This window comes from Crocuta crocuta, unplaced genomic scaffold, assembly GCF_008692635.1.
Source record: "Crocuta crocuta isolate KB4526 unplaced genomic scaffold, BGI_CrCroc_1.0 scaffold344, whole genome shotgun sequence".
In the NCBI taxonomy this organism is placed as follows: domain Eukaryota; kingdom Metazoa; phylum Chordata; class Mammalia; order Carnivora; family Hyaenidae; genus Crocuta; species Crocuta crocuta.
This window is the reverse complement of record NW_027533081.1, coordinates 1,039,227-1,063,573: the sequence shown is the minus strand read 5'-3', so window position 1 is coordinate 1,063,573 and position 24,347 is coordinate 1,039,227. Positions and strand designations below refer to the sequence as shown.

At 48.5% G+C, this 24,347-nt stretch overlaps 2 protein-coding genes across 2 annotated transcripts; one reads left to right on the top strand and one right to left on the bottom strand.

The window, feature by feature from the left end:
- Positions 1–3: 3 nt before the first annotated feature.
- LOC144216525 (mitotic-spindle organizing protein 2B-like) lies at positions 4–7,330 on the top strand (the record flags this gene model as incomplete). Its single annotated transcript, XM_077745921.1, has 4 exons — positions 4–158; positions 379–527; positions 1,429–1,608; positions 7,067–7,330. Coding segments are annotated over 4 exons (642 nt in total), but the record flags the coding sequence as incomplete, so codon positions are not given.
- A 1,066-nt stretch (positions 7,331–8,396) lies between these two features.
- Positions 8,397–23,049, bottom strand: LOC144216509 (tubulin alpha-3 chain). The gene is made up of 5 exons (XM_077745892.1): positions 22,973–23,049; positions 12,908–13,130; positions 11,862–12,010; positions 10,870–11,550; positions 8,397–8,799 (listed from the first exon to the last, which is right to left on the bottom strand). The coding sequence occupies exons 1-5, from the start codon at positions 22,973–22,975 to the stop codon at positions 8,503–8,505; spliced, it is 1,353 nt and encodes a 450-aa protein (XP_077602018.1). The 5' UTR covers positions 22,976–23,049; the 3' UTR covers positions 8,397–8,502.
- Between the last annotated feature and the right edge of the window lie 1,298 nt (positions 23,050–24,347).

Sequence of the window (24,347 nt, the reverse complement as noted above, 5' to 3'; positions counted from 1 at the left end):
GCCCCGGGCGCAGGGCCCGGGCCAGGAGCGCCTCCGGGCCTGGAGGCAGCTCTGCAGAAGCTGGCGCTGCGGCGGAAGAAAGTGCTGAGCGCCGAGGAGATGGAGCTTTACGAGCTGGCGCAGGCGGCGGGCGGCGCTATAGACCCCGACGTGTTCAAGTGAGCGCGCGCGGGTGGGAGTGTGAGCTCGTCCTACCCCCAGACACCGCTGCTCTCCTGCTCCCCCGCCTGGGCCTCTGATCTGGAGGAGCCCCCACCCCCAGACCGCCCTTTTCGGACACCTTTGAGCGCCCAGATTAGAGTTGGGGTCTTGAAGGAAATGGCCTTCCTGGGCCTGGGCAAGGAGGGCTCACTGCCCACCGCTTTGTGTTCTCTCCAGGATCCTGGTGGACCTGCTGAAGCTGAACGTGGCGCCCCTCGCTGTCTTCCAGATGCTCAAGTCCATGTGTGCTGGACAGAGGCTGGGGAGCGAGCCCCAGGACCCTGTGGCCGTGTCTCTACCCACGTCGAGCGTGCCCGAGTCCCGAGGTCAGAGCTGGGCCCGGTGCTCCCTGCCCCTGTGACTCAGGAGGCGGGTAGCAGGGGAGGAAAGTAGGTGGCGTTAGACACAAGGTGGGCTTGGTCCTGAGTGGCCCGGCCTTACCGTGGGTCTTCTCCCAGGACCCACAGGGACCATCCAAGGGCTCACCTTTTGGTTTCCAGTCCCAAGTTTCCGTTTCTTTGCTACCCTTTGCTATGCGTGCAAGTCCAGATCAGGTAGTCGCCAAGTGGGTGTCCAGGGTGGCCCACGCAGCCTAGGCCTCATGGGATTCTGCCGGCCTCCTCGGGTAGAAATGCTTTCATTCCACAAACAGGGGAACAAGGTGGCTTTGGTTCCTGTTCTCATGGTGTGTACAGCCTCCAGGAAAGTGTTCAGGGAGCGGGGCAGGCAGAGGCCTTACTGCCACCCCCTTGCCTCTACCCCATCTGGGCCCCGGTGCTGCCCAGGAGTCTAGCCAGCTGAGCTTTCTTCCTCGGATTGCAGGACGGGTCAGCATGGCAGCCCCTGGCTGCCCTAGACACAGGGTGCAGAGGCCTGAGTAGGCACAGCACTGGGCTCACATTTGAAGGGCTTCCTCACTCCTGAGAGTCATGACTGACGGATAAGCAGGTGCCGGTGACAGGGGTGTCACGGTGGAGCTCCTGGGGTGTCGCATCTGCTCCCAATTTCAGAAACACCCTGAATGCTTGGCCGGAAGCATTCAGGCACTCACGACATCCTGAGAAGGGGCCAATGTTCGGGTGGAGGGCAGGCTGGGCCCCTGTGGGCGGGAGTGCCAGGGCCCTGGGTACCCACCTCCTTTCCTGAGAGGCCCCGGGCACTGGAGCGCAGGCTTCCTTACTGATCCACGCTCTGTCTGCTCTCTTTGTGTCTCTCTCTGACCTCCAGAGGCCTCCTTTCTCTCTGCCAAGAGCTGTAGTCCCCCTGCAAGGCCCTCCTTTTCCTCGGCCCCGCGGCCTGCGGCCTCTCCGGTTCTGCTCCACGGCCCAGCTGCCACGTACTCGCCTCTCTCTCCAGGGCCCCCCGGTTCCCTCCGGTTCTCTTGCTGCCTGTTCTCTCCTTTTGCAGGTTGCGTTTATTGGTTTATCTCTGGGGGTTGGTGCTCTTTCTTGTTTCTGTGGAAACTTCTGTGGCCCCCAGAAAGTCAGAGCAGCTTTGAGATGAACTGCTAGGGTAGGACCCTATGGGCCATCCCTGTCACACAGCTTAGGGACCAGGGACATGATTTCAGGGCCTGGTTTATTAGAGACCACTTGCAGTACTTCTGGAACGGGACCAACGCCTCCTGCCCCCCAGAGGCCAGCTCTGCTAGGTGAGACTTGTGCTCTGTAGAGGTGCCCTCACCCCCAGAGGAGGGCAACAGGCTGAGGGGCAGGAGAGCCTTTGCTTTGCTGTAGAGAGTGAAGCCATAGGTGTGAGAAACACCTTGGGCCCTTAGGTGCCGTCACCCACCTGGACAGGTAGCCTAGAGAGCAAGCTGTGATTGTCCTTTTCTGCCTGTTTCCTGAGCTGAGGGCACCTTCCAGGCATTGCCCAGAGCCAGGGGCGTATGGGGGCCTGAGATCCCACAGATGCCCTGGCTGTGCTCTCCATGCCCCTTCCCACATCACCTACCTCGCTGTTCTAGGTGCCACCTGGAGCTCAGAGGGCATGGGGAAGGGCCAAGGGGCAGGTCAGGGTAGAGGCAGGTAGACTAGAAGGCTGAGTTGAGGAATCAACGGGCAGAGGAAGGGAGAAACTGGGAATGGAACCCTCCTCTTTCAAGAGGTTGCCGCCGCTCGCTCACCCAGCGACTGGGTGCCAGGCTGGCTCTCAGTGCTGAGGGCTCACAGGGGCTGTGAGATGGACAGGCCCTACTTCCAGTTCAGGGGATGGCTAGATAAACCGATGGTGACAGAGACGGGAGGAAGCCAGTGTAGCTGGCCTTGCTGGAACAGCAGGGGTTACACAGGCTCAGAGTCCTGTTGCCCTGCAGCCCTTTGAGGTAGGGGGAGTGGCGAGGGCTCCAGCCTGAGATGAGGGTCCAGGTCATTGGTGGGAGCAGGCCTGAGCTTGGAGAAGGGAGGTGGGAAAGGGAAAGGTGGAGAGTCCAGAGGTAGGGTGGGTTTGCTTTGGTGCTCAGAGCACTGGGATAGAGGGGCTCTGAGGAAGGTGAGGAAGAAGCCCCAAGCACGGGGACAGGAGTGGCAGGGAGTGGGGACAGGAGTGGCAGGGAGTGCTGGGGCCCACAGGATCTTCTCAAGTGCTTAGGCTTTGGGTCTGCTGGGTTGGGCAGGCGGTGGCCAGGATATGAGGACAGAGAGGCCCTGGAGAGATGCCCAGTGAGGGTAGAGGGCAGCCTGGAAAGGGGCTTAGTGGGGAGGCACTGGAGGGGAGCGGGACACAGGAAGGGCCATGCCTGGAGTGTGCTGTGGCCAAGAGGCAGAAGCCATCAGAGACCAAGAGCTCTGAGGCCACATGCTGCAGAATCTGTCCACACGGACCTTGGGCAGGGTCTGACGCAGAAAAAATGAGAGTTGTCAGAGTGAACAACTGGGGGACTGTGGTAGCCTAGGATTGTGATGGGGGGTTGGGGCCGTTAGGGCTTATAGGCCTTAGGTTTCCCACAAAATTGGTGTGGGAGCCGCTGCAGACCAGGGGCTAGAGGCTCACCTGGGAGTTTGATCTGGTAAGCTGCAGTAGACACAGCATCCAGATGTTCTGTGGATCCAGGGGACCGTCACTGACAAGCTCACTCATTCCTGGCTTTCCTAGGCAGAACAGGGGGAAAGAGAAGACCCCAAGAGCACAGAGAGGGCAAATGCTTGTCATGGTAAGGGTGTGGTCACCAAGGAGAAATAAAATTCAGTTGAGTGTTCTCTACTGAGGTTTAGGGAAACTGTGTGCTTTTAAAAAGCTGTTCTGGAATGTGTAAGACGAAGTGTGGTGTGCAGAAGCTGTGAGCCTTACACAGAGCTGCACTGTCCAGTACAGGAGCCACGGCCCTCAGGGCTTGCAGCTGAGACTCACTGCAAGTCTAAGTGTACACCAGACACCCAGAAGCCAGAGAACTGGCACAAAAAGAATGCCTCACAAATAATCCTTATATCGATTACATGTTGAAATGGTAGTATTGCACATTTTAGGTTAATTAAAATACATTATTTACATTAACTTCCTGTTTTTACTTTTTTTTAATGTTTATTTTTGAGAGAGAGAGAGTGAGCGCTCAAGTGGGGGAGGGGCAGAGAGAGAAGAAGACACAGAATCCAAATCAGGCTCCAGGCTCTGTGCTGAATCTCATGAACCGTGAGATCATGACCTGAGCCGAATTCGGACGCCTAACTGACTGAGCCATCCAGGTGCCCCCCCCCCCCTTTTAATGTGGCTACTGGAAAATAAGCTACACATGGCTCACATCATATTTCTGTTGGACAGTGCTGCTCCAGGACAATTGCACTTTGCCAGAAACACCGCATCAGGGGTGTATGTACTGTATGTGTACAGGAGAGGGTCACATCTCCCAAGAAGCACAGGCCCAGTTAAGGGTTAAAAGTGTATGTGTGCATGTCCGTGGTGCACATCAGTCTTTGTCATTATGTCTGTATGTGTTCTGGAAGCACTGATTAGGCCCCTCCTGTGTACTCAGCCAGGGAGGACAGCAGGACTGACTGGTGGGTGTAGACTTCTGGTGGACCCTCTACTACCAGCGATGGGTGGTCCTGGCCGCATGCTCACCCTGGCCACCAGATCTTGCCAGCCAGCCTTGAGGATATCAGGGCACTGGTGATCCTGCCTCACCCCCGTTCTTTTCCTTCCTCATGCATGCATCTAGTGTCCACTCACGACCAGTCACTAATATTTGACCTCAGGGGCCCCACCGGCCCATTTGAGCACGAGGGAACACTCCCACCATGGAGAAAGGCCACTCCTGGGGAACACGGGCAGGATGGGAGCAGCAACTCGTATTCTGGGCTCTTTGTCAATCTTGATCCCCCCTCCTCTGCCAACAGCTTGCAGGGGCTAGGAAGTCGGGATCACAGGGGCCACACCAGAGTTAAATGGCTCAGTGGTCCCACTGGGGCGGGCCAGCTCCCCAGCTGCAGGGGGTGTGTTTAGAGTTGCCTTTAGGGTTTTGCTTCATCTGGGGTTGGGGAGTTCAGTCAAGTATTAGGGGCAGGAGGAGCACCAACTTTTTAACACCATGAGCCAGGCTGTTTTTAACCTTCAGTGCTCATTGTCTGATACCTATGAGGGGTCCTCAGACATCCGGCCTGGGGGCACGTCACTGCCACCCACCCTAGCCTGTAGTCACCTTTGGCTCAGTCCTGACCCCAGCTCCAGAAAGTCCCATGCAGTATCCAGGAGGGTATGGCTTAGCCAGGCTTAGACAGAGCAGGTCTGTCCACTGACAGGCCCTGCACACCATTCTTCCCAGACCAGAATGCCTCCCCAGCTCTGCATGAGGCCTAAGTGGGTCTCTGCACTAAGTGGGAGAGCACATGATTCCTGAAGGTCCCAGGAATTGCACAGAGCTGGATAAATGGTCTACTTTTCCTTGTTAGATGGTTTTCTTAATGCCTTTTATGGCTCAGTTACCTTGGTGTCTTACTTCCAGGGTTTGTTGGCCTCGTCAAGGTTCAAAATGAACCTTATTTGTTGTTTTCTCCTTTTCTCTCATCCTGGAGTTTCCAGAAGGGCCCTGGTCATTATACTGAGGGGGAGAGGAAATTCAGATGTATGGCAGGGTGAAGAAAAGCTGCATCCAGACCCAGGCCCACATCTGAGACCTACCCTGCCATTTGCTGGGGGTGAGCCATGCTTGAGCCATACTTTCAGGGCCTTTAGGAGGCGCCCCTGGCCTAGTCTGTGGGATGCCTAGAATTAGGCCAGGTGCTGCAAGTGAGTTATGCCAGCCTGGCCAGGCCTGGAGAGGAACATGGCCTCAGAGCCCACCAGCATGTTGGGAGCTGTAGGATGGCGGGGCTCGTGCACTCATAGGAGACAGGATCCTTGCCCACTGACCGGTCAGTGGGGACAGAATACCAGCATGTGTAACAGGAAAAAGATGTGTGGTGACAGTTCTCTACTTTGTTTTTTCCATGAATCACTGGCAGGCCAAGTTGGCCCAGCTTCACCCCACATGCCCTTGGCCCTGGCTAACATGTTATTATATCTCCATTGAATCAAACCTGTGCAGGCACTTGAGTGTGAAGCCCAGGGAGGCAGGGCAGGGGAAAATCTGAGCTGTGGAATTCCAAGCAGTGGCACCATGGTAACCCTTTCCACCCAACTAGGCAGCAAAGACCCCCTGTTCTTTGGGGAGGGGCTGTTCAGAAATGCTCTTACGAAGGGCTGTCCTATCTCTGCAGGAGTCCTGGGGAGAAAGTAGTTACATAAGAGAGGATGGAAAGGAAGTCTGATGTCCTGAAGGAGCCAGGGTTTGCAGTGTCACAAATGCAGCTGCCTCCCCTTGTTCTAGGTGACAAATGGTTAAACAGTAGTGACTCAGCATGCCCCCAAGAAACTCATAGTGTCTTTTCTCCAAAAACCCACAGGTCCCCCTTGCAGGCTGTTTATTTGACTAAGAGTGACATTAAGATTGAGGGTCAAACATGGCATGCATCCCCTGGTCAGAGTCTGCAGAGTGGACCCTGTCAGGCTGGAGCAGAGAGGAACCCTGGCCGAGGGAGGCCCAATGGGGAGGGACTGTGACCCAGAGGGTGAGCCTGCTCCCTGGGCACATTTTGTGGCTCCTGGTGTCCTCTGTCTTGTGAATGCTGTCAACATCCTGAAGCCAGGGAAGCCATTCCTTTAGAATAAAGCTCTGGCCCAAGTGTGATTGCAGATTTTCCTGTCTTCACAGAAGGAGGGGAAGGTAAGTTAATTACAAGTCAAGGAGTATCTGCACCAGTGGTCTCAATCCGAATGTGACTACTTGTGGTCAGGGCAAGCTTCCTCTGAGCAGTCAAGCCTTGGCAGGAACCCGACCACAGGATCCTGGAGCTGAACTTAACAGCAAGAGGCTTGACCACCAAATGTTTGCAAAATACTTTGAGGTAGTCAGGGAAACGCCTGAGAGAAAGCTTCCAAGGTCCAAATCCAAAAGCCTGACTTCCATTCTTGATGGATGTGCTTCCTGCATCATTGCTCCCAGCAGCTCAGCTGTGGGTGATCTGGAGTGGGGAGCGCCAGGGGAGGCCACAAGGCGGCGGCCCTGCTGGTGAGCCCTCCTGTGCTGCTGCTGGCAGGGCAAACCTTACGCTTTCCAGGGCAGGAGTCAACCGGCTGAGCTCACCTTTCCCTTCGCGCTGCTTCTGTCCTAGGACCTATGCTCAAGGGCCTCCTGCACTCTGCGAGGACTTCTCTTGGATGTGCCATCTCCAAGCGGTCCTCAGCCTCAGGGCTCAGGGCTGAGAGAGGGTCCCTGGCTGAAAGGTCGGACAGAAATGTACTAGACGTAATGTGCAAGGAACACAAATGTAGTAGGTGTGCTGACTGTGGAGTTTGCCCTGGTTCCTAACAATTGTGTTCTGTGTCTGCTCAGGGAGAAACAAAGGCAGCGCGGCTCTGGGTGGAGGCCCAGCACTGGCAGAGCGTGGCGGCCGGGAAGGATCCAGCCAAAGGATGCCCCGACAACCCAGTGCTACCAGGCTGCCGAAGGGGGGCGGGCAGGGGAAGAGCCCCACTCGGAGCAGCACCTGAGACAGGCAGACTTCTCCCGCCACCCAGCTGTGGGCTCCACCAGCCTCCTAGCAGAGGCTACGTGTGGTTTCCTCCAGTTGGTAATAAAGCTTTGTGAAAAACCGAAGTGCATCTAAGCTGTTTCCTATCACCTTTTGAGTACATCAAGGCTCAGATACTGAGAATCAGTTTTGCATGCAAGCAACCTAAAACAGTGGTTTCACCCTACTGTAACTTATTTTCAGGTCAGAGAGGAAAACATCTATATAGTTGGCCCTTGAACGACATGGGGGTCAGGGACACCAACCCCTGCATAGTTGAAAATCCAAGTATAACCTGTGACTCCCCAAAACTTAACTACTAATAGCCTACTGTTAATAGGAAGCCTTACTGAAAATATACAATTAATATATACTTTATGTATATATTATGTACTGTAAAAGGAAACTAGAGGAAAAAAATCATGAGAAATACATTTACATACAATAAGAAATCCACATATAAGTGGACCTGCACAGTTCAAATTCTTGTTCAAGGTCAGCTATATTACTAGAACTTTTATAAATGGATGTCAACATGTTTTGCTAAAGAGAAAGGTGCAGTGCTTTTGCTGAGAGCATTCCCAAAGTACTCAGCTGCAAGGGTCTGGGGCGAGGGGGGAATGCTGTCTTACAGGTTACATGCACAGTGAAGTCAAAGATGAATTGTGTTGTAATCTAGAGCTCCCCCTGTGGCTGTGAATGCTACGGAGAATCCAATAAAACTACCTTCGCCACTCCCTCCCCCCACTGCCCAAATGTCCTCACCCTACACATTTGACCCACAGCGTCAGGGACTCTGGACAGCCCCCTTCCATGGACCCCAGATGTTCAAACTCCACTTTCAAACACTTACACATTAGTCACTATGTGCCATCAACAGAGAAACCTGAAAAATGGCAAATTCAATTGAAAACCTAACTCAGTTTTCCTAGAATCTAGGAAATCTTTGTGCTTTGAAACCTTGATTTGAAAATACTGTTTCCCCCAGGTCATGCAGGTCATGTCACATAAGCACTGGCTCCCTACAGAGGAGGAGTGGTGCGCCCCACTCCTACAGTGCAGCCCAGGACAGCCTTCCACACGGCCCAGCAGGATTTGGGGTCCTACCCATCCATGCAGTCACATGAGTGTGTCCTGTGCATCACAACAGACTGAGGTTTCATACAGAAACTTTAATTGTAAACAACTGGAAACCAGCTGTGCTGCAGGGTGGCAAGAGAGAGAGGGAGAGAGGAATGCCTGCCAGCCACGTCCCCATTCAGTATTCTTCCCCTTCTTCAGCCTCTGCTTCCACAGAATCCACACCCACCTCTTCATAATCTTTCTCCAGAGCTGCCAGGTCCTCCCGGGCCTCGGAGAACTCCCCTTCCTCCATGCCTTCCCCCACATACCAGTGCACAAAGGCTCGCTTTGCATACATGAGGTCAAACTTATGGTCCAGGCGGGCCCAGGCCTCGGCAATGGCGGTGGTGTTGCTCAGCATGCACACGGCCCGCTGCACCTTGGCCAGGTCCCCTCCGGGGACGACGGTGGGGGGCTGGTAGTTGATGCCCACCTGCCAGAGAAGGGGAAGAAAACAGTTGGTGAAACTTGTCAAACCCAGAAATGGTAGCCGCTTTCGGGGCGCCTGGGTGGCTCAGTCAGGTAAGCATCCGACTTCGGCTCAGGTCATGATCACACAGTTCGTGGATTCGAGCCCCGCATCAGGCTCTGTGTTGACATCTAGCTCAGAGCCTGGAGCCTGCTTCTGATTCTGTGTCTCCCTCTCTCTCTACCCTCCCCTGCTCATGCTGCCTCTCTCTCTCTCTCTCTCAGAAATAAATAAAACATTAAAAAAAAAAAAGAAATGGTAGCCGCTTTCATGGAAACAAGACATGCAGGTGCCTTCTTTGTGCCAGGCGGGGTGTCAGGTGAGCAGGGTGCTGGTTTCCAGACAAGGAAAACAGGGGAAAAGGAGCCCTGGCTCCTGGCTCAGTCCCCAGTTGCCTGAAGGGTTGTGTCCCAGCACCTGAGACATGTGACAGATGCTCAGGTAACAGGGCTGTTTCTTCTAAAAAGGGACACTGCTTTGTATATGCTTCATGTTATAGGCTTCTACAAGATGGGGGTTCATTTCTGTAGCTGAAACCTTTTACACTCGAATCAGAGTACTATGGTGGTATCACCAAGGGAGTCCATATGCCCTCGTCTCCCACCAAACAAGCCAGCCTGTGCATAACAGGACGACAGGCACACTGTCAGAGGCCCTAGGACTGTTGTCACCACTGCAACAGGAGGCGGCCTATGTGTGTGCTAAGTAGGAGAAGGGGTGATATCAGGGCTGGGACCAAATGGGAAGCATTCAGTTTCCAACCCAGGGGACAACACGACCAGAGGTTTGGGCACCAATACACAGGGTTAGTTAGAGCCGGGGTCAGCAAACTCTCTATAAAGAGCAAGACAGCACATATTCTAAGCTGGCTGGGCCCCATGGTCTCTGTCACAATTACTTAATTCTGTCTTTGTAGCACAAAAGCAGCCATGACAACACACCAACGAACAGGTGTGGGTGTGTTCACATAAAACTTTATTTACAAAAGTACTTGGCTGGTCTGCCAACTGTACCGACCCCTGAACCCAGAGTAGGAAGGACCAGTTAAGGACCCACTGCAGCAAGCCCACCAGAAGCAGTGAGGTCTGAGCCAGCAGAGGTAGTGCGGAAAGCAAGGCAGAGGGAAGCATATTCTCTCAGATGGAAAGCATGGACAGGGTTTAGTGTTCAAGAACTGGGCAAAGCTGAAGAGCAACAGCAAATTTCCTATCCTGTATCAGCTGGAAGCTTGGCACAAACCATGTTGGAGGCAAATGCTGGCCAAACTTGCTAATCATACGAAAAGAGAAATGAATATGTTGCCATTTTTTCCCCAAAACATCCATGACTGTATTTATTTAAATTGAACACTGCATAGGACATTTAGATTGGGTTTCACTTGGGGGTGCCTGGGTGGCTCAGGCGGTTAAGTGTCCAACGTCGGCTCAGGTCATGATCTCACAGTTCATGGGTTCGAGCCCCACGTCAGGCTCTGTGCTGACAGCTAACTCAGACCCTGGAGTCTGTTTCAGATTCTGTAGCTCCCCTCCCCTCTCTGAATCTCCCCTGCTCATGCTGTCTCTCTCTCTCTCTCTCTCAGAAATAAATAAAACATAAAAAAAATTAAAAATAAATAAATTGGGTTTCATTTCTATGTGCCTGCAGAATCAAATGGGATTTAGTCACAGTAATGCTTATAGTGATACCCTAATTTCAAATATCCATATAAATTATCAAAATGCTTTGAAAACTGCTACGTTTCTAAGTCCAAACTACATTTCCCACACTAATTCTTTTACTCAAAAGAGGGAACAAAAATCTTTCCGAAAATTTCCTGGTCTGTTAAAAAAAAATTTTTTTTCACACAGATATATAGTGTGATAACTCAGGAAGGAAGTTCAAATGGCACCACTGAATAAATTATCACTGTGGCTCACTAATTTATAACCAAGGGACTGACTGCCATGGAACAAACAGCATCCCCCACCAAGGGCATGCTGTTCTTGGCCGGCTGCCTGCTGACAGGTAACACCACTCAACATCACCCAGTCCTACCTTAAATCCAGTCGGGCACCAATCCACAAACTGGATGGTGCGCTTGGTCTTGATCGTGGCGATAGCTGCGTTGACGTCTTTCGGGACCACGTCCCCCCTGTACAACATGCAGCAGGCCATGTACTTGCCATGCCGAGGGTCACACTTGACCATCTGGTTGGCCGGCTCGAAACAGGCATTGGTGATCTCGGCCACAGACAGCTGCTCGTGGTAGGCCTTCTCAGCCGAGATGACCGGGGCGTAGGTGGCCAGGGGGAAGTGGATGCGGGGGTAGGGGACCAGGTTGGTCTGGAATTCCGTCAAGTCCACGTTCAGGGCCCCATCAAATCGCAGGGAGGCTGTGATGGAGGACACGATCTGCCCGATCAGACGATTGAGGTTGGTGTACGTGGGCCGCTCGATATCCAGGTTGCGCCGACAGATATCGTAGATGGCTTCGTTGTCCACCATGAAGGCACAGTCCGAGTGCTCCAGGGTCGTGTGGGTGGTCAGGATGGAGTTGTAGGGCTCCACCACGGCCGTGGACACCTGGGGGGCCGGGTAAATGGCAAACTCCAGCTTGGACTTCTTGCCGTAGTCCACCGACAGCCGCTCCATGAGCAGGGACGCAAACCCAGAGCCGGTGCCGCCCCCGAAACTGTGGAAGATGAGGAAGCCCTGCAGCCCCGTGCACAGATCCGCCTGAGAGAAACCAGAGACCGGCAGTCAGTGCCGCAGAAGCCACACCGCCGACCGCCAACACGCCACGCTCCCTTCTTTTCCTCTGCGAGATGATACGCGTTCAAATCGCCCACAGTACACGTGCAGGACACTCGGAAGCAAAGCCACGCAGGCGTTACAGACGTACGGATGCACTGAAGCCACATGCGAAGGGAAGCGGGGACTCAAGATTCTGGCGTGGGCATCTGCCAAAGGGCCCTCCTGGAGGCAATCCCCGCACACCCTCCTGTCCAGGGCAACGTCCACAGGAAGCCTTCTCGGCGCCCCCTTACCAGTTTTCGGATCCGGTCCAGGACCAGGTCGACGATCTCCTTGCCGATCGTATAATGGCCTCTGGCGTAATTATTGGCTGCGTCCTCTTTCCCCGTGATCAGCTGCTCTGGGTGGAAGAGCTGCCGGTAGGTCCCTGTGCGCACTTCATCTACAGAGGGGACACGCGGGCCGCGGAGCTTTAAGGCCTGTTCTTAACTCACCAGGAGGGACGGGTTCAGGGACCATCTGGATCTACCAGGCACGTGCCGTGCCTTGCAGGTCAGCAGCATCAGCGTCTCACAGAAAACGTCTCTGCGGGATACGCAGATCACAACAGCAATCTATGGCTCCGCGGGTAAAGTCAACGGGAGGTACAAATTCCAATCTGACTGTTCCCAAAGGAGAGAAACCACTCACACCCAAACACAGGGATTCGCAGACATACATCCTCCTATCCAGAGCCACCTCAAAGAGCGTAACTAAAAATCGCTTACGTACTAGACGGTCACCAGGTCAGCCTGACTTTTGCCGGCCAGTCCCAGCAGGGCACCCTACGTGGCCTGCCTCTCACAGGCTTCAGGGAGACAGCCTGTCTTCCCCTGGGTGGCCACTGAAAGGTGCTTTCTCTTTGCAGCTCTCCCTGGCAACCACCTCAGGCTTCTAATCTGGAGGAACCCAACCAACGCTCTCCACTTACCTACCTTTCTATGTCAGATGCAGGTCAAGATTCTCACGCAGCGGCAGTACGGCGTGCGCGGCGTTAAGGAGGGACCAGTGCCCGGGCACCCTGCAGGTGGGAGTCTACACAACCAACTGCCTGGGGCTGGGGCGATTACCAGCCTATCTTTGGCCTGTACGTCAGGTTCTCCTAACTTAGGAGCCTCAGACCCACGGACACTTTAAGCGCTAATCCTTCAGTTTCTCACCTGATGTAGCCACAGGCATGTCCCTGTACATCCCGTCCTTTCTGCAGAAAGGATTCAAAGGAGCACAGGGGGCATGGAGGGGGCTTCAGGGAGGCTCTCCCGCTCTCCCAGGAAAGCCTCCCAAGTGCCCGAGTACCTACCGACCACGGTGGGCTCCAGGTCCACAAACACCGCTCTGGGCACATGCTTGCCAGCCCCAGTCTCGCTGAAGAACGTGTTGAACGAGTCATCCCCACCGCCGATGGTCTTGTCACTTGGCATCTGACCATCGGGCTGAATTCCATGTTCAAGGCAGTACAGTTCCCAGCAGGCATTGCCGATCTGGACACCTGCCTGCCCCACGTGGATAGAGATGCACTCGCGCTGGGAACCAGAACAGAAACGTTGAGATCCCCTGGTCTTCAAGGGAACCTACGCTATATGACTTGCAAATGAGACCTAATATCATAAGCTAATATTTGTAAAATATTTTGTTATTTTAAAATCTTCTCAGACATTACAACCCAGGAGCTTCCAATGATAATTTTATATCTGAATACTTACCAATGCAACACGGATATACATATACTTGAACTACGAACAGTAAGAGAACCGCTATAAACTGCCTTCCAAGCAATAAGTAATGTTAATTATTATTTTTTTAATGTTCTATTTATTTCTAGGAGAGAGAGACAGCATGAGCAGGGGAGGGTCAGAGAGAGAGGGAGTCACAGACTGAAACAGGCTCCAGGCTCTGAGCTGGCAGTCAGCACAGAGCCCGATGCGGGGCTCGAACCCACAAACCGCGAGATCATGACCCATGCGAAAGTCGGACGCTTAACCGACTAAGCCACCCAGGCGCCCCAGTAATGTTAATTATTAATATAAGCAATGGCCTAGGAAATCAGACAGAATATATGAAATAACGTTTACAGTCACTGGACAACAGGCAACACAAGACAGCGATTCAAACAATGTAACTGGCCTTAGCATTTCCCCAGAAGACTGCCGGGCCGCTTCTAGGCTGCACTGGGATGGCGGGGAGGAAACCCATGACCCAGGAAGGAACCTCCCTGAGTGGAGAAAGCAATCAGTGTTCAGAGGGGCCAAGGCAGCTAGAAACCATGGTGCTGACAATGGATGGAAGAGAGCTGCACAGAAAGAGCCTTATGGATGCCAGCAGGGAGCCCCACTGGAGTCTACAGTGGGGCACCACTCAGTACCCACATGTGAGAGACTCCTCTGAGCTCACATCTGTCATGATGGTAAGGTCTCCTAGCTCACATAGCCCTGAAGGGAGTCCTCAATAGTGGGGCCAAAAGAAGCCTACATGGAACTCAGTTGGTTAAGCGCCCAACTTCGGTTCAGGTCCTAATCTCATGGTTCATGAGTTCAATCCCCACATTGGGCTCTGTGCTGTCAGCACAGAACCTGCTTCAGATCCTTTGTCTCCCTCTCTCTCTCTCTGCCCCTCCCCTGCTCTTGCATGCACTCTCTCTCTCAAAAATAAATAAACATTAAAAGAGGCCTATACTAAAGGCTGTTTGAAATTCACCTAAAGCTTCAAAATAAGCCTCAAAAGGAGCAAATTGTTTCTAGATATGTAATAGCATCCTAGAAAAAAAGCCTAAAGAACAAACAAAAACAGAAAAGCCCTAGCACCCAACAATTTAAAATTCATATCAATCTAAACTTAGCAGGTTTAAACCAGGCACACACGTATGCACACACACACGCACAGCACATGACCATATGAAAAGAAAAAATAATCAATACAAGCAGACGCACAGGCCCATAAATGACACAGATGACAGAACTAGTATACAAGGACATTAAAGTAGCTATTATGTATCCAGATGCTCAGGAAGGTAGAACTAAAAATGAGGAATGATATAAAAATGACCTAAATTGAACTGTTAATGATAAAAACAGAATGCCTGAAATGAAAAATAACACTGGATGGAATTACAGCTAGAAAAGATTGGAAGATGACAGAAAAGTTCTGGAATACCGACGTCTGGGTGGCTCAGTTGGCTGAGCATCCAACTTTGGCTCAGGTTATGATCTCACAGTTTATGAGTTCAAGCCCCATGTAGGGAGCTGTCAGCACAGAGCCTGGAGCTTGCTTCGGATTCTGTGTCTCCATCTCTCTCTGCCCCTCCCCTACTCATGCTCTGTCTCTCAAAACTGAATAAACATTAAAAAACGTTTTTAAGTTTTTTAGTTCATGCTTGCCTGTATTAGCGGAACAACTCCTCTCATCTCTGGTTCTTGGACTGAGATTTAAATCATCATGTCTTGGTTCTCAGAATGAGATTCAGACTGAATTATACCACCAACTTTTCTAGATACTCAGTTTACAGATGGGAGATCATGTGATTTCTCAACTTCATCATTGCATGAGCCAGGTCCTCACAGGCTACCTCAAGAAACAAGCCAAAGTACACATGGTGGAGAGCCCCAAATACCATTACGAGCAGCAAAATAAAATAACCAAGGTCTCAAGAAGAGAGGCCAAGAGACACCATTCAAAGAACACTTTCTGAATGGAAAGGCCCTGGACAGTCAACGAGCCTTCTTTGGTACAGCAGCACTCACAGGTATAGAATGCATAACAAGCTTTTAAAACTAACAAGAGATAGTGGAGTGCCTGGGTGGCTCAGTTGGTTAAGCGTCCGAATTCGGCTCAGATCTTGATCTCACGGTTCGTGGGTTTGAGCCCCATGTCAGGCTCTGTGCTGACAGCTAGCTCAGAGCCTGGGGCCTGTTTCAGACTTTGTGCCCCTCTCTCTGACACTTCCCTGCTCATGCTGTCTCTCTCAGAAATAAATAAAAACATTTAAAAAATTAAAAAATAACTATCAAGAGATAGAAAGCTAACCAAAATGAGGAAACAGAAGAGCTCTCCTCCAAAGAAATTCCAGGAAGAATTGACAGCTAAAGAACTGCTCAAAACAGATGTAAGCAAAATAACTGAATAAGAATTTAGAACAATAGTCATAAAATTAATCGCTGGGCTTGAAAAAGGCATGGAAGACATCAGAGAAACTATTGCTACAAAGACTATGGAGCTTAAAAATAGTTGTGATGAATTAAAAAATGCTATAAATGAGATGCAAAATAAAATGGAGGTGTTCAATGGACGAATTGAAGAGGCAGAAAGGAGAATAAGTGATTTAGAAGACATAATTACAGAAAAAGAGGAAGCTGAAAAAAAGAGAGATAAACTGGTACAGGAACACGAAAGGAGAGTTCCAGAGCTCAGCGATACAATCAAACAGAACAATATCTGTATCATAGGAATTCCAGAAGAGGAAGAGAGAGGGAAAGGCGCTGAAGGAGTCTTGAACACATTATAGCAGAGAACTTCCCCAATCTGGGGAAGGAAACAGATGTTGGAATCCAAGAGGCACAGAGAACTCCCTTCAGACATAACTTGAATCGATCTTCTGCACGACATATCATAGTGAAACTGGCTAAATATAAGGATAGGGGCGCCTGAGTGGCTCAGTCTATTAAGTGTCCGACTTGGGCTCGGGTCATGATCTCACGANCTATATTTCTATCAGACAAACTGGACTTTAAAGTAAAGACAGTAACAAGGGATGTAGAAGGGCATTATATAATAATTACCAGGTCTATCCATCAGGAAGAACTAACAATCATAAATGTCTATGTACCAAATATGGAAGCACCTAAATATATAAAAAAAATTAATCACAAATAGAAACACTCTTATGGATAAGAATGTGCTAATAGCAGGGGACTTTAATACTCCACTTACATCAATGGATAGATCAACTAGACAGAAANAAAGCACAAGTGCAAAATCTAACAGAGCACCTAAAGGAACTAGGGGGAGAGCAGCAACAAGAGCATCCCAAACCCAGTAGGAGAAGAGAAATAATAAAAATCAGGGCAGAAATAAACAATACAGAAACCAAATAAACAGTTGAACAGATCAACGAAACCAAGAGTTGGTTTTTTGAAAAAATAAACAAAATTGACAAAACTCAAGCCAGGCTTCTCAAAAAGAAAAGAGACAGCACTCAAATAGACAAAATCATGAATGAAAATGGACTTATTACAACCAATGCCTTGGAAATACAAGCAATTATCAGGGAATACTATGAAAAATTATGTGCAAACAAATTGGACAACTTAGAAGAAATGGACAAATTCCTAATCACATACACACTACCAAAATTCACATGGGAAGAGATAGAAAACCTCAACAGACCCATAACTAGTGAGGAAATCGAATCAGTTATCAAAAATCTCCCAACAAATATGAGGCCTGGGCCATNGAAGATATGAACAGACACTTCTCCAAAGAGGACATCCAGATGGCCAACAGACACATGAAATGATGCTCAGCATCCCTCCTCATCAGGGAAATACAAATCAAAACCACACTGAGATACCACCTCATGCCAGTCAGAGCGGATAAATGAGCAAATCAGAGAACTCCAGATGCTGGCAAGGATGTGGAGAAACAGACACCGTCCTACACTGTTGGTGGGAGGGTAAACCGGTGCAGCCCCTCTGGAAAACAGTGTGGAGGTTCCTCAAAAAATTAACAAGAGAACTCCCCTGTGACCCAGCAATAGCACTGTTAGGAATTTACCCAAGGGATACAGGAGTGCTGATGCATGGGGGCACATGTACCCCCATGTTCACTGCAGCACTGTCAACAATAGCCAAAACATGGAAAGAGCCTAAGTGTCCATTAACTGACGAATGGATCAAGATGTGGTTTATCTATACAATGGAATACTACATGGCAATGAGACAGAATGAAATCTGGCCATTGGTAGCAACATGGATGGACCTTGAGGATGTTACGCTGAGCGAAATAAGTCAGGCAGAGAAGGACAGATACCATATGTTTGCATGTGTAGGAGGATTAGGAGGAATTTAACGGAGGACTGTGGGGGAGAAGGGGGGAAATAGTCGGGGAGAGGGAGGGGGGAAACCATGAGAGACTCTTGAATGCTGAGAACAAACAGGACTGATGGGGGTGGGGGGAGGGGAAGGGGGCTGGTGTGCGTGGAGGAGGGCACTTGTGAGGATGAGCACTGGGTGTTATATGGAAACCAACTTGACAATAAACTATTAAAAAAGTGTTTTTACAAAACCAAAGTTCTGGAAGTAGTGATACTTCTATAACATGTAAATATACTCAAAGCCACTGAATTACACTTAAAATGGTTAAAATGGTAAATTTTGTGCCATGTGTATTTTACCACACAAAAAAGGTGATATCAGCAATAGAAAGCAACCATGTTGATGCACAGAACAACATGGATGAATCTCAAAATAGTGTGTGAAAGAATCCAAGCTACAACAAAAAAATGAACTCAATTATCCCATTTATATAAAATTCTAGAAAATACATTAAAAATATTGTTTAACGTTTATTTTTTGAGAGAAAGAGACAGAGTGCAAGTGGGGAAGAGGCAGAGAGAGAGGGAGACACAAAATCCAAAGCAGGCTCCAGGCTCCCAGCTGTCAGCACAGACACAGGGTCTAAATGCCCGAACCATGAGATCATGACTTGAGCTGAAGTCAGACACCTAACTGACTAAGCCATGCAGACACCCCTAGAAAATACATTAAGTTAGTAGTGGGGTGGGAGTGGCAAGAGGAAGGATTTTCAAAGGCGTAGGAGGAAAGTTTGGGGGGTGATTGGTTTATTATCTTCACTGAGGTGATAATTTCATGGGTTATCAATATGCTAATGAATGTTAAACCTTAAAAAAAAAAGCAACTAAGAACAGAAGGAGAGCCTCTGCATTGCTCAAAGATCAGTATTTTAAAAAACCTGTTCTAAAATATATTATCTAGATTTTATTGCATTCAGAAGATACGTAATTGGCAATTTTCTAAAAAAAAAAACTTTACAGAAATACTAACTGGTCAATAATTACAACACAACAATAGATAAAATTTGATTGAATTAAAAAGTACATAAATGTTAAACCTTGTCAAATTATATACCTTATTTTTATTTTATTCTAGTGATACCTCAATAAAACCATAAAGCCATAAAGCTAATAAAACAAAATAAAATGGAATCATAAAAATCCAGAAGAGGTAGGAAAAAAGAAGAGGGAACAAACAAGAGATAAACAGAAAACAAACAATACCCCGACAGATTAAAACCCAACCATGCTAATAATCACATTAAACATGGTTACAAATTAAATGAAAATACCTAATTAATAGGCAGATTGTCAGAGAAAAAATAAGACCTAACCATAAGCTTAAGAACAAGAAGCCCAGAGATAGGTTAAAGAGTAAAGGATGGAAAACAGGCTGAGGCTAAACCAAAGGCAAGCCAGAGTGGCTGCATGAACAGCAGTTTTTAGTTCATTTTATTTTCTGCTGACACTGGCTTATTGGCGACACAGACTGGCCTTGGCCTGCCAGAGGGGAGCTGGGATGGATTGGATGGGCACCCGTTGGGCATTTCTTCAAGCAGTTTTGGAGGAAACACTGCCTTGGATGCGGCTGAGCAGCAGGGCTGGGAGGAGCGCACAGGCACAAGGCAGGGCAGTTAATGTCGTTCAGGCCCACAGGGAGGAGGTGACAGGCCTGGAGTCTCCTACTTAGCCACTCATCTCCCACTTCTCCAGCGCCATGGTGGGCTCCAACCCACGGCCGAGTGTACTAACGGGACTTCAGAGTCTGTAAGCTCTTGGCATTGTCCATGGTGAAGGGGCTGCCTGAGCAATACCTGGCTGACAGCACCTTGCCTGCAGGGAAGCCCAGGTGGAAAAGGGCACACAGCGTGGTAGGGAGCAGTGCGGGACATCACAGACCAGGACCAACACTGTTGCTTTCAAAGCAAAGAATTTTACTAAGGAAAGAGGCTCGTTTCATCATAATAAAGGGACCAATTCAACAGCAAGGCATAACAATCCATACTGGTTATATACCATTAGAGTCACAGTTTCTCGATACACAGCTTCAAAATATACAAAGAAAAACAGAAGAAAAAGTGAAATAGACAATCTACAATAGAAGGTTTCAACATTCTCTCATAACTGATGGAACTAGATGGAAATCAGTCAGGGTATGGAAAACCAGTACAACACTATCAACCACATGGAGCTAAATTACATTAGAGGCACAGAAGACACATTCTCATATGCACAGGGAACATCTGCCAGACAGACATATTCTTCACCAACCATAAGACAAGTCTAAATAAACTCCAAATAATTCAAATAAGAGTTTGACCGGTAGTGGGAGGGGAGAGTGGACCCCAGAGCCCTGAGCAGCCCTGATCCTGCCACTCCTGACAGCAAGCCCAGATCATTTTAAGATTGTATTTTTTCTCCATCATCTAATTATGATCACATTATAGTTCAGAAATCTCAAACTACCTCAAGTTATTTCTAACTTCCTAACTCAACACTGTAATCAACTAGCTTTTAGAACTAACAGTCTAGGGGNAAAAATAAAAAAAAATATTAAAAAAAAAAAAAAAGAAAAGTCTAAAGCCTAAAATTTCTGCTTCTGGTCTTGTTTTTAATAAGTGAAAGACAAGGGGCTAGATCACAACTGACAATCTAATTCTGATTCCAAACTGGAATGCTGAGCCAGAAAAAAATTACCTTTAGAGGGAGGGACAAATTCTCCAGAAGGTACTCAACTTTGTGATGAGGCTCAGGGATGCACAAAGTAGGATTTTAAATGAAATGTCTGCTGCTAGGATTCTTATTTTGTTTTTTTTATTATTATTTTAAATGTTTATTTAAATATTTATTTCATTAAATAAATATAAAGGTTAATTTATATTTATTTAAATAAATATATTTATATTTATTTATATATAAATATACCTTTATATTTATTTATAAACATATTTAAATGTTTTTGTAAACATATAATATTTAATTATAATTATATAATATATAAATAAATATAAATTATAAAACATAAACTTATAAATAAACTATATTAAACATAAAAATATTTAAATGTTTATTTTGAGAGAGCACAAGCGGGGGAGGGGTAGAGAGGGAGGGAGACAGAGAATCCCAAGCAGGCTCTGTGCTGCCAGCACTGAGACAGAGTTGTGGCTTGAAATCACAAAACGTGAGATCATGACCTGAACCAAAGCTAAAAGTCAGACGCTTAACCAAATGACTCATCCAAGTGGCCCCCTAGATTTCCTATTAAATTCATTTTCAGACACAAACCCTCCTAACAAAGACAAAGTACTTAAAATGGCCAACATTTTCTCAGGGTAAGTTCTTTTGGGTTATAGTCACACTAACTTGTCATCCCTTCCTCTCCCCCAAAGCTCCTTATTTGGTTGGTTCAACTAAGTACAATGAACTTTAAAAATCTAATTTTAGGGGCACCTGGGTGACTCAGCTGGTTAAGCATCCGACTTCGGCTCAGGTCATGATCTCACCGCTGGTAGGTTCGAGCCCTGCATTGAGCTCTGTGCTGACAACTCAGAGCTTGGTGCCTGCATCGAATTCTGTGTCTCCCTCTCTCTCTGCCCCTCCCCCACTCGCACTCTATCTCAAAAAATGAAAAAAATGTTTAACAAATTTTTATTTTTTTTTAATGTTTTATTTATTTCTAGGAGAGAGAGAGAGACAGAGTGAGCAGGGGAGGGTCAGAGAGAGAGGGAGTCACAGACCGAAACAGGCTCCAGGCTCCGAGCTGGCAGTCAGCACAGAGCCCGACGCGGGGCTCGAACCCACAAACGCGAGATCATGACCTAAGCGAAAGTCGGACGCTTAACCGACTAAGCCACCCAGGCGCCCCTAACAAATTTTTAAATAGAATTTTAGGTACTTCAACTTCAGAAGAACCTATCGTATCATAAAAAAAAAAAAAAAGAAGACCCTATCGTATCAACCAACAATGACAGAGCAGCTCTTCTGAAATCATGGTGTTTTTCTTTTTTAAGACAAAGCTTCTGCTAAGAATTAACAGTTCCTAAAACTGATGAAATGCACAAATATCTTCTAATCCTGAAGCTTCCTTTTACCTGTCTGGCAATAGAAGATATCTTTCCTTTACACTTGGAATCATTCACCTCTACAAATAATTTTTTTGGGCAGCTTGATTTCATGCTGTGCAGTAACCAACATGAGAGACCTCAAAACCAGAGGCTTTACAGAGAGAGAATGCAGAGGTTAGTATGAATTATTATACAGTGAATTATGTAGTTTGTATATATAATTGTTATATGTATGTGTATATATAATATGTACAGGATTATTCTGGCTGCTCTCCACATAAGACTGTCTTCTTAGGCACCACATGTTTCAGAAGTACACGACAGGTGTTGGTTGGGTGCCACTGGTGTGGGTTAATTAATGGGCTAATTCAACAACTTTCTAGTAGATCTATGAGCCGAGGATATAAAAATGCACGAATTAAAGGCAGAAGCTTAGCCTGCTGTGGGAAGAGAGAAATTCTCATGTATTGCCGAGAAAAGGGGACCTGATAATCTACAAAATCACAGCCATCCACTTCTGGCATCCCGAAAACACCTACACAAGTCAAAATAGCACATGTACAGATTACTCATTGCAGTTTCACGTACAAAAGACTGGGAAAGAGGGGGTGGGTGGGGGTGGGGGTGGGGGATCCAAGTATCCAGAGACACTGAGCAGGCTGAAAAATCTACAGCCACACACTATGCAGCAGTAAACTACAAAGCAAATCTTTGTATTTCATTCGGAGGGCGCGTATTTTTCGTACAATGAAAAAACGGTGCGAGCGTTTATACTGCGTGCTATTTTTGGTGCAAGAAGAGAGTATATAAACATATCTATTCCTATTTGCTTGGCTTGGCTCTAAGAAAATTCTAAGTATAAACCAACCAACCAATAAATAAATAAATAAAAGCCAAACCCTATCTAATGGAGGAAGCAAGATTGTTCAGCATATGGCGTTCTCTATCATTCTTACTTCAAGACGTTGTAAATAATGCCTATCTAATAAGTGCCCTGGTCAGCCCACAGAGTAACAGGGACAAGTAGGAGAGAATTCGAGTACAACACTTGGTGTTGCTTAGGGAAGAGCCTGGAAGGGTAAGGGTGGCGGGCTCTAACCCCAGACCCACACGCTCTGGACTCGATCTCGGGTGGTACCAGCATCCTGTCACTGCCAAGTCGGGGCACCTCTGCACCCCACTGCTAGCTGGGTCTGTCCCCCAAGACCCTTCCCCCCACCGAGGCCGCCCACCGTACCATGGTGACCGCCTCCTAGCCGCACGCCGGAATTCACCTCCTACCACGGCAACGCCAAGCCCAACTGCTGCTTGCCGAGCCACGCGCCGCGTCCTGATTGGCTCTCTGCCCTCGCGATTATCAGTGCCCTCGCGATCCGACTGTTTCAGGGGGTGGGTCCCAGGTTCGGACCTCAATCGCGATTGGCCATTTTCTTAACTGGCTAAATGGCTTTTGATTGGTTGCCACTTTCGGCGGGAAGTGGCGACTGTCGTCGCTTTGGGCGCGAAGTAGCGACCTGATGGTAGGAATTCAGTGGCTGAGCATCTCTTGCTGCATGGGCAGGAAGCTGCAGGGCTGACCCCCGCTGAGCGACTGTAGAGGGGCAGCCGCAGGGCGCCTCTGATTAGGAGTGGAGGCCACGCTACATAGCTTACACTGCCCGAGTCACGTATGTATGTTCATCTGTAAAATGTAGTTATACATTTTCGTTTTTACCTGTACAGGGGTATTGGAAGTGACAAGGCCTGATAACGATAAAAGGGTTTTGCAGACTTAAGTTTGAGCGAATACACGTAAGGGCTATTTCTTTAGCAGATTTACTGGTGCTGATGTTAGTATCCTAGCCACAGATGCAGATTGGATGGGCCATTTAGGGGGTGCGTAAGGCAGCAGGGGGAGGATCAGAGCAGGAGACCCCACATTGCAAAAAGCCAAAGAATTGCTCACCCACACACCCACACATCCTTGGTGGAAGGACACACAGAATTTGCAAGGGTCCTGGAAGGGAGGCTAATGTCCTCAGTTCACTACCCCATTTCTGCTGCTGGTCCTTGGGAGAGTCTGTGTTTACCCTATGGAAGAAAAGAGCCCCTTGTCTTGGCTCTTCTAAGCACAACCTGGATGAACTGGAACTCCCATATAGAAGGCAGGATCAGAAAAGAGTTAAATATAGAAAATATACATAAATAAATGTAAAGTATATATAACGTATAAATTACATTATAAAAATGTGTAAACATAATGTAAAAAATTTCAAAAACACAGATGCAAAATGCAGATTTCTTTCTTGCCCTGCCTACCACTTCTAGGTCAATGGAGGTATGACATAATGTTCACAGTAGCAGTTCAAATGGTCTAGGTTTGAGCAACACCTCCCACCATGCATTCAGTGGGAACAATCCTTCAGCTCCCCACTCCTTTGCTCTGGCAGATTTCAGAGACAGTGTGATCTGGAGGTGAGAAGAATCAGTGCGTTGAGAAGCCCAAGGTGGTGAATTGCATTAAGGATATGGAGGGGCACCTGACTGGCTTAGTCAGCGGAATGTGTGACTTCATTTCGGGGTCATGAGTTTGAGCCCCACATTAGGCATGAAGCCCTGTGTATAATATGTAG

Bases quoted from the DNA above. Each gene is read 5' to 3' on its own strand.
- LOC144216509 (XM_077745892.1), bottom strand. The intron at 12,011-12,907 runs GTAGGTACTCGG...TCCCCTCTGTAG, and splicing joins CCTGGAGCCCACCGTGGTCG to ATGAAGTGCGCACAGGGACC. The intron at 8,800-10,869 runs GTAGGACTGGGT...CTTCTCTGGCAG, and splicing joins GGTGCCCGACTGGATTTAAG to GTGGGCATCAACTACCAGCC.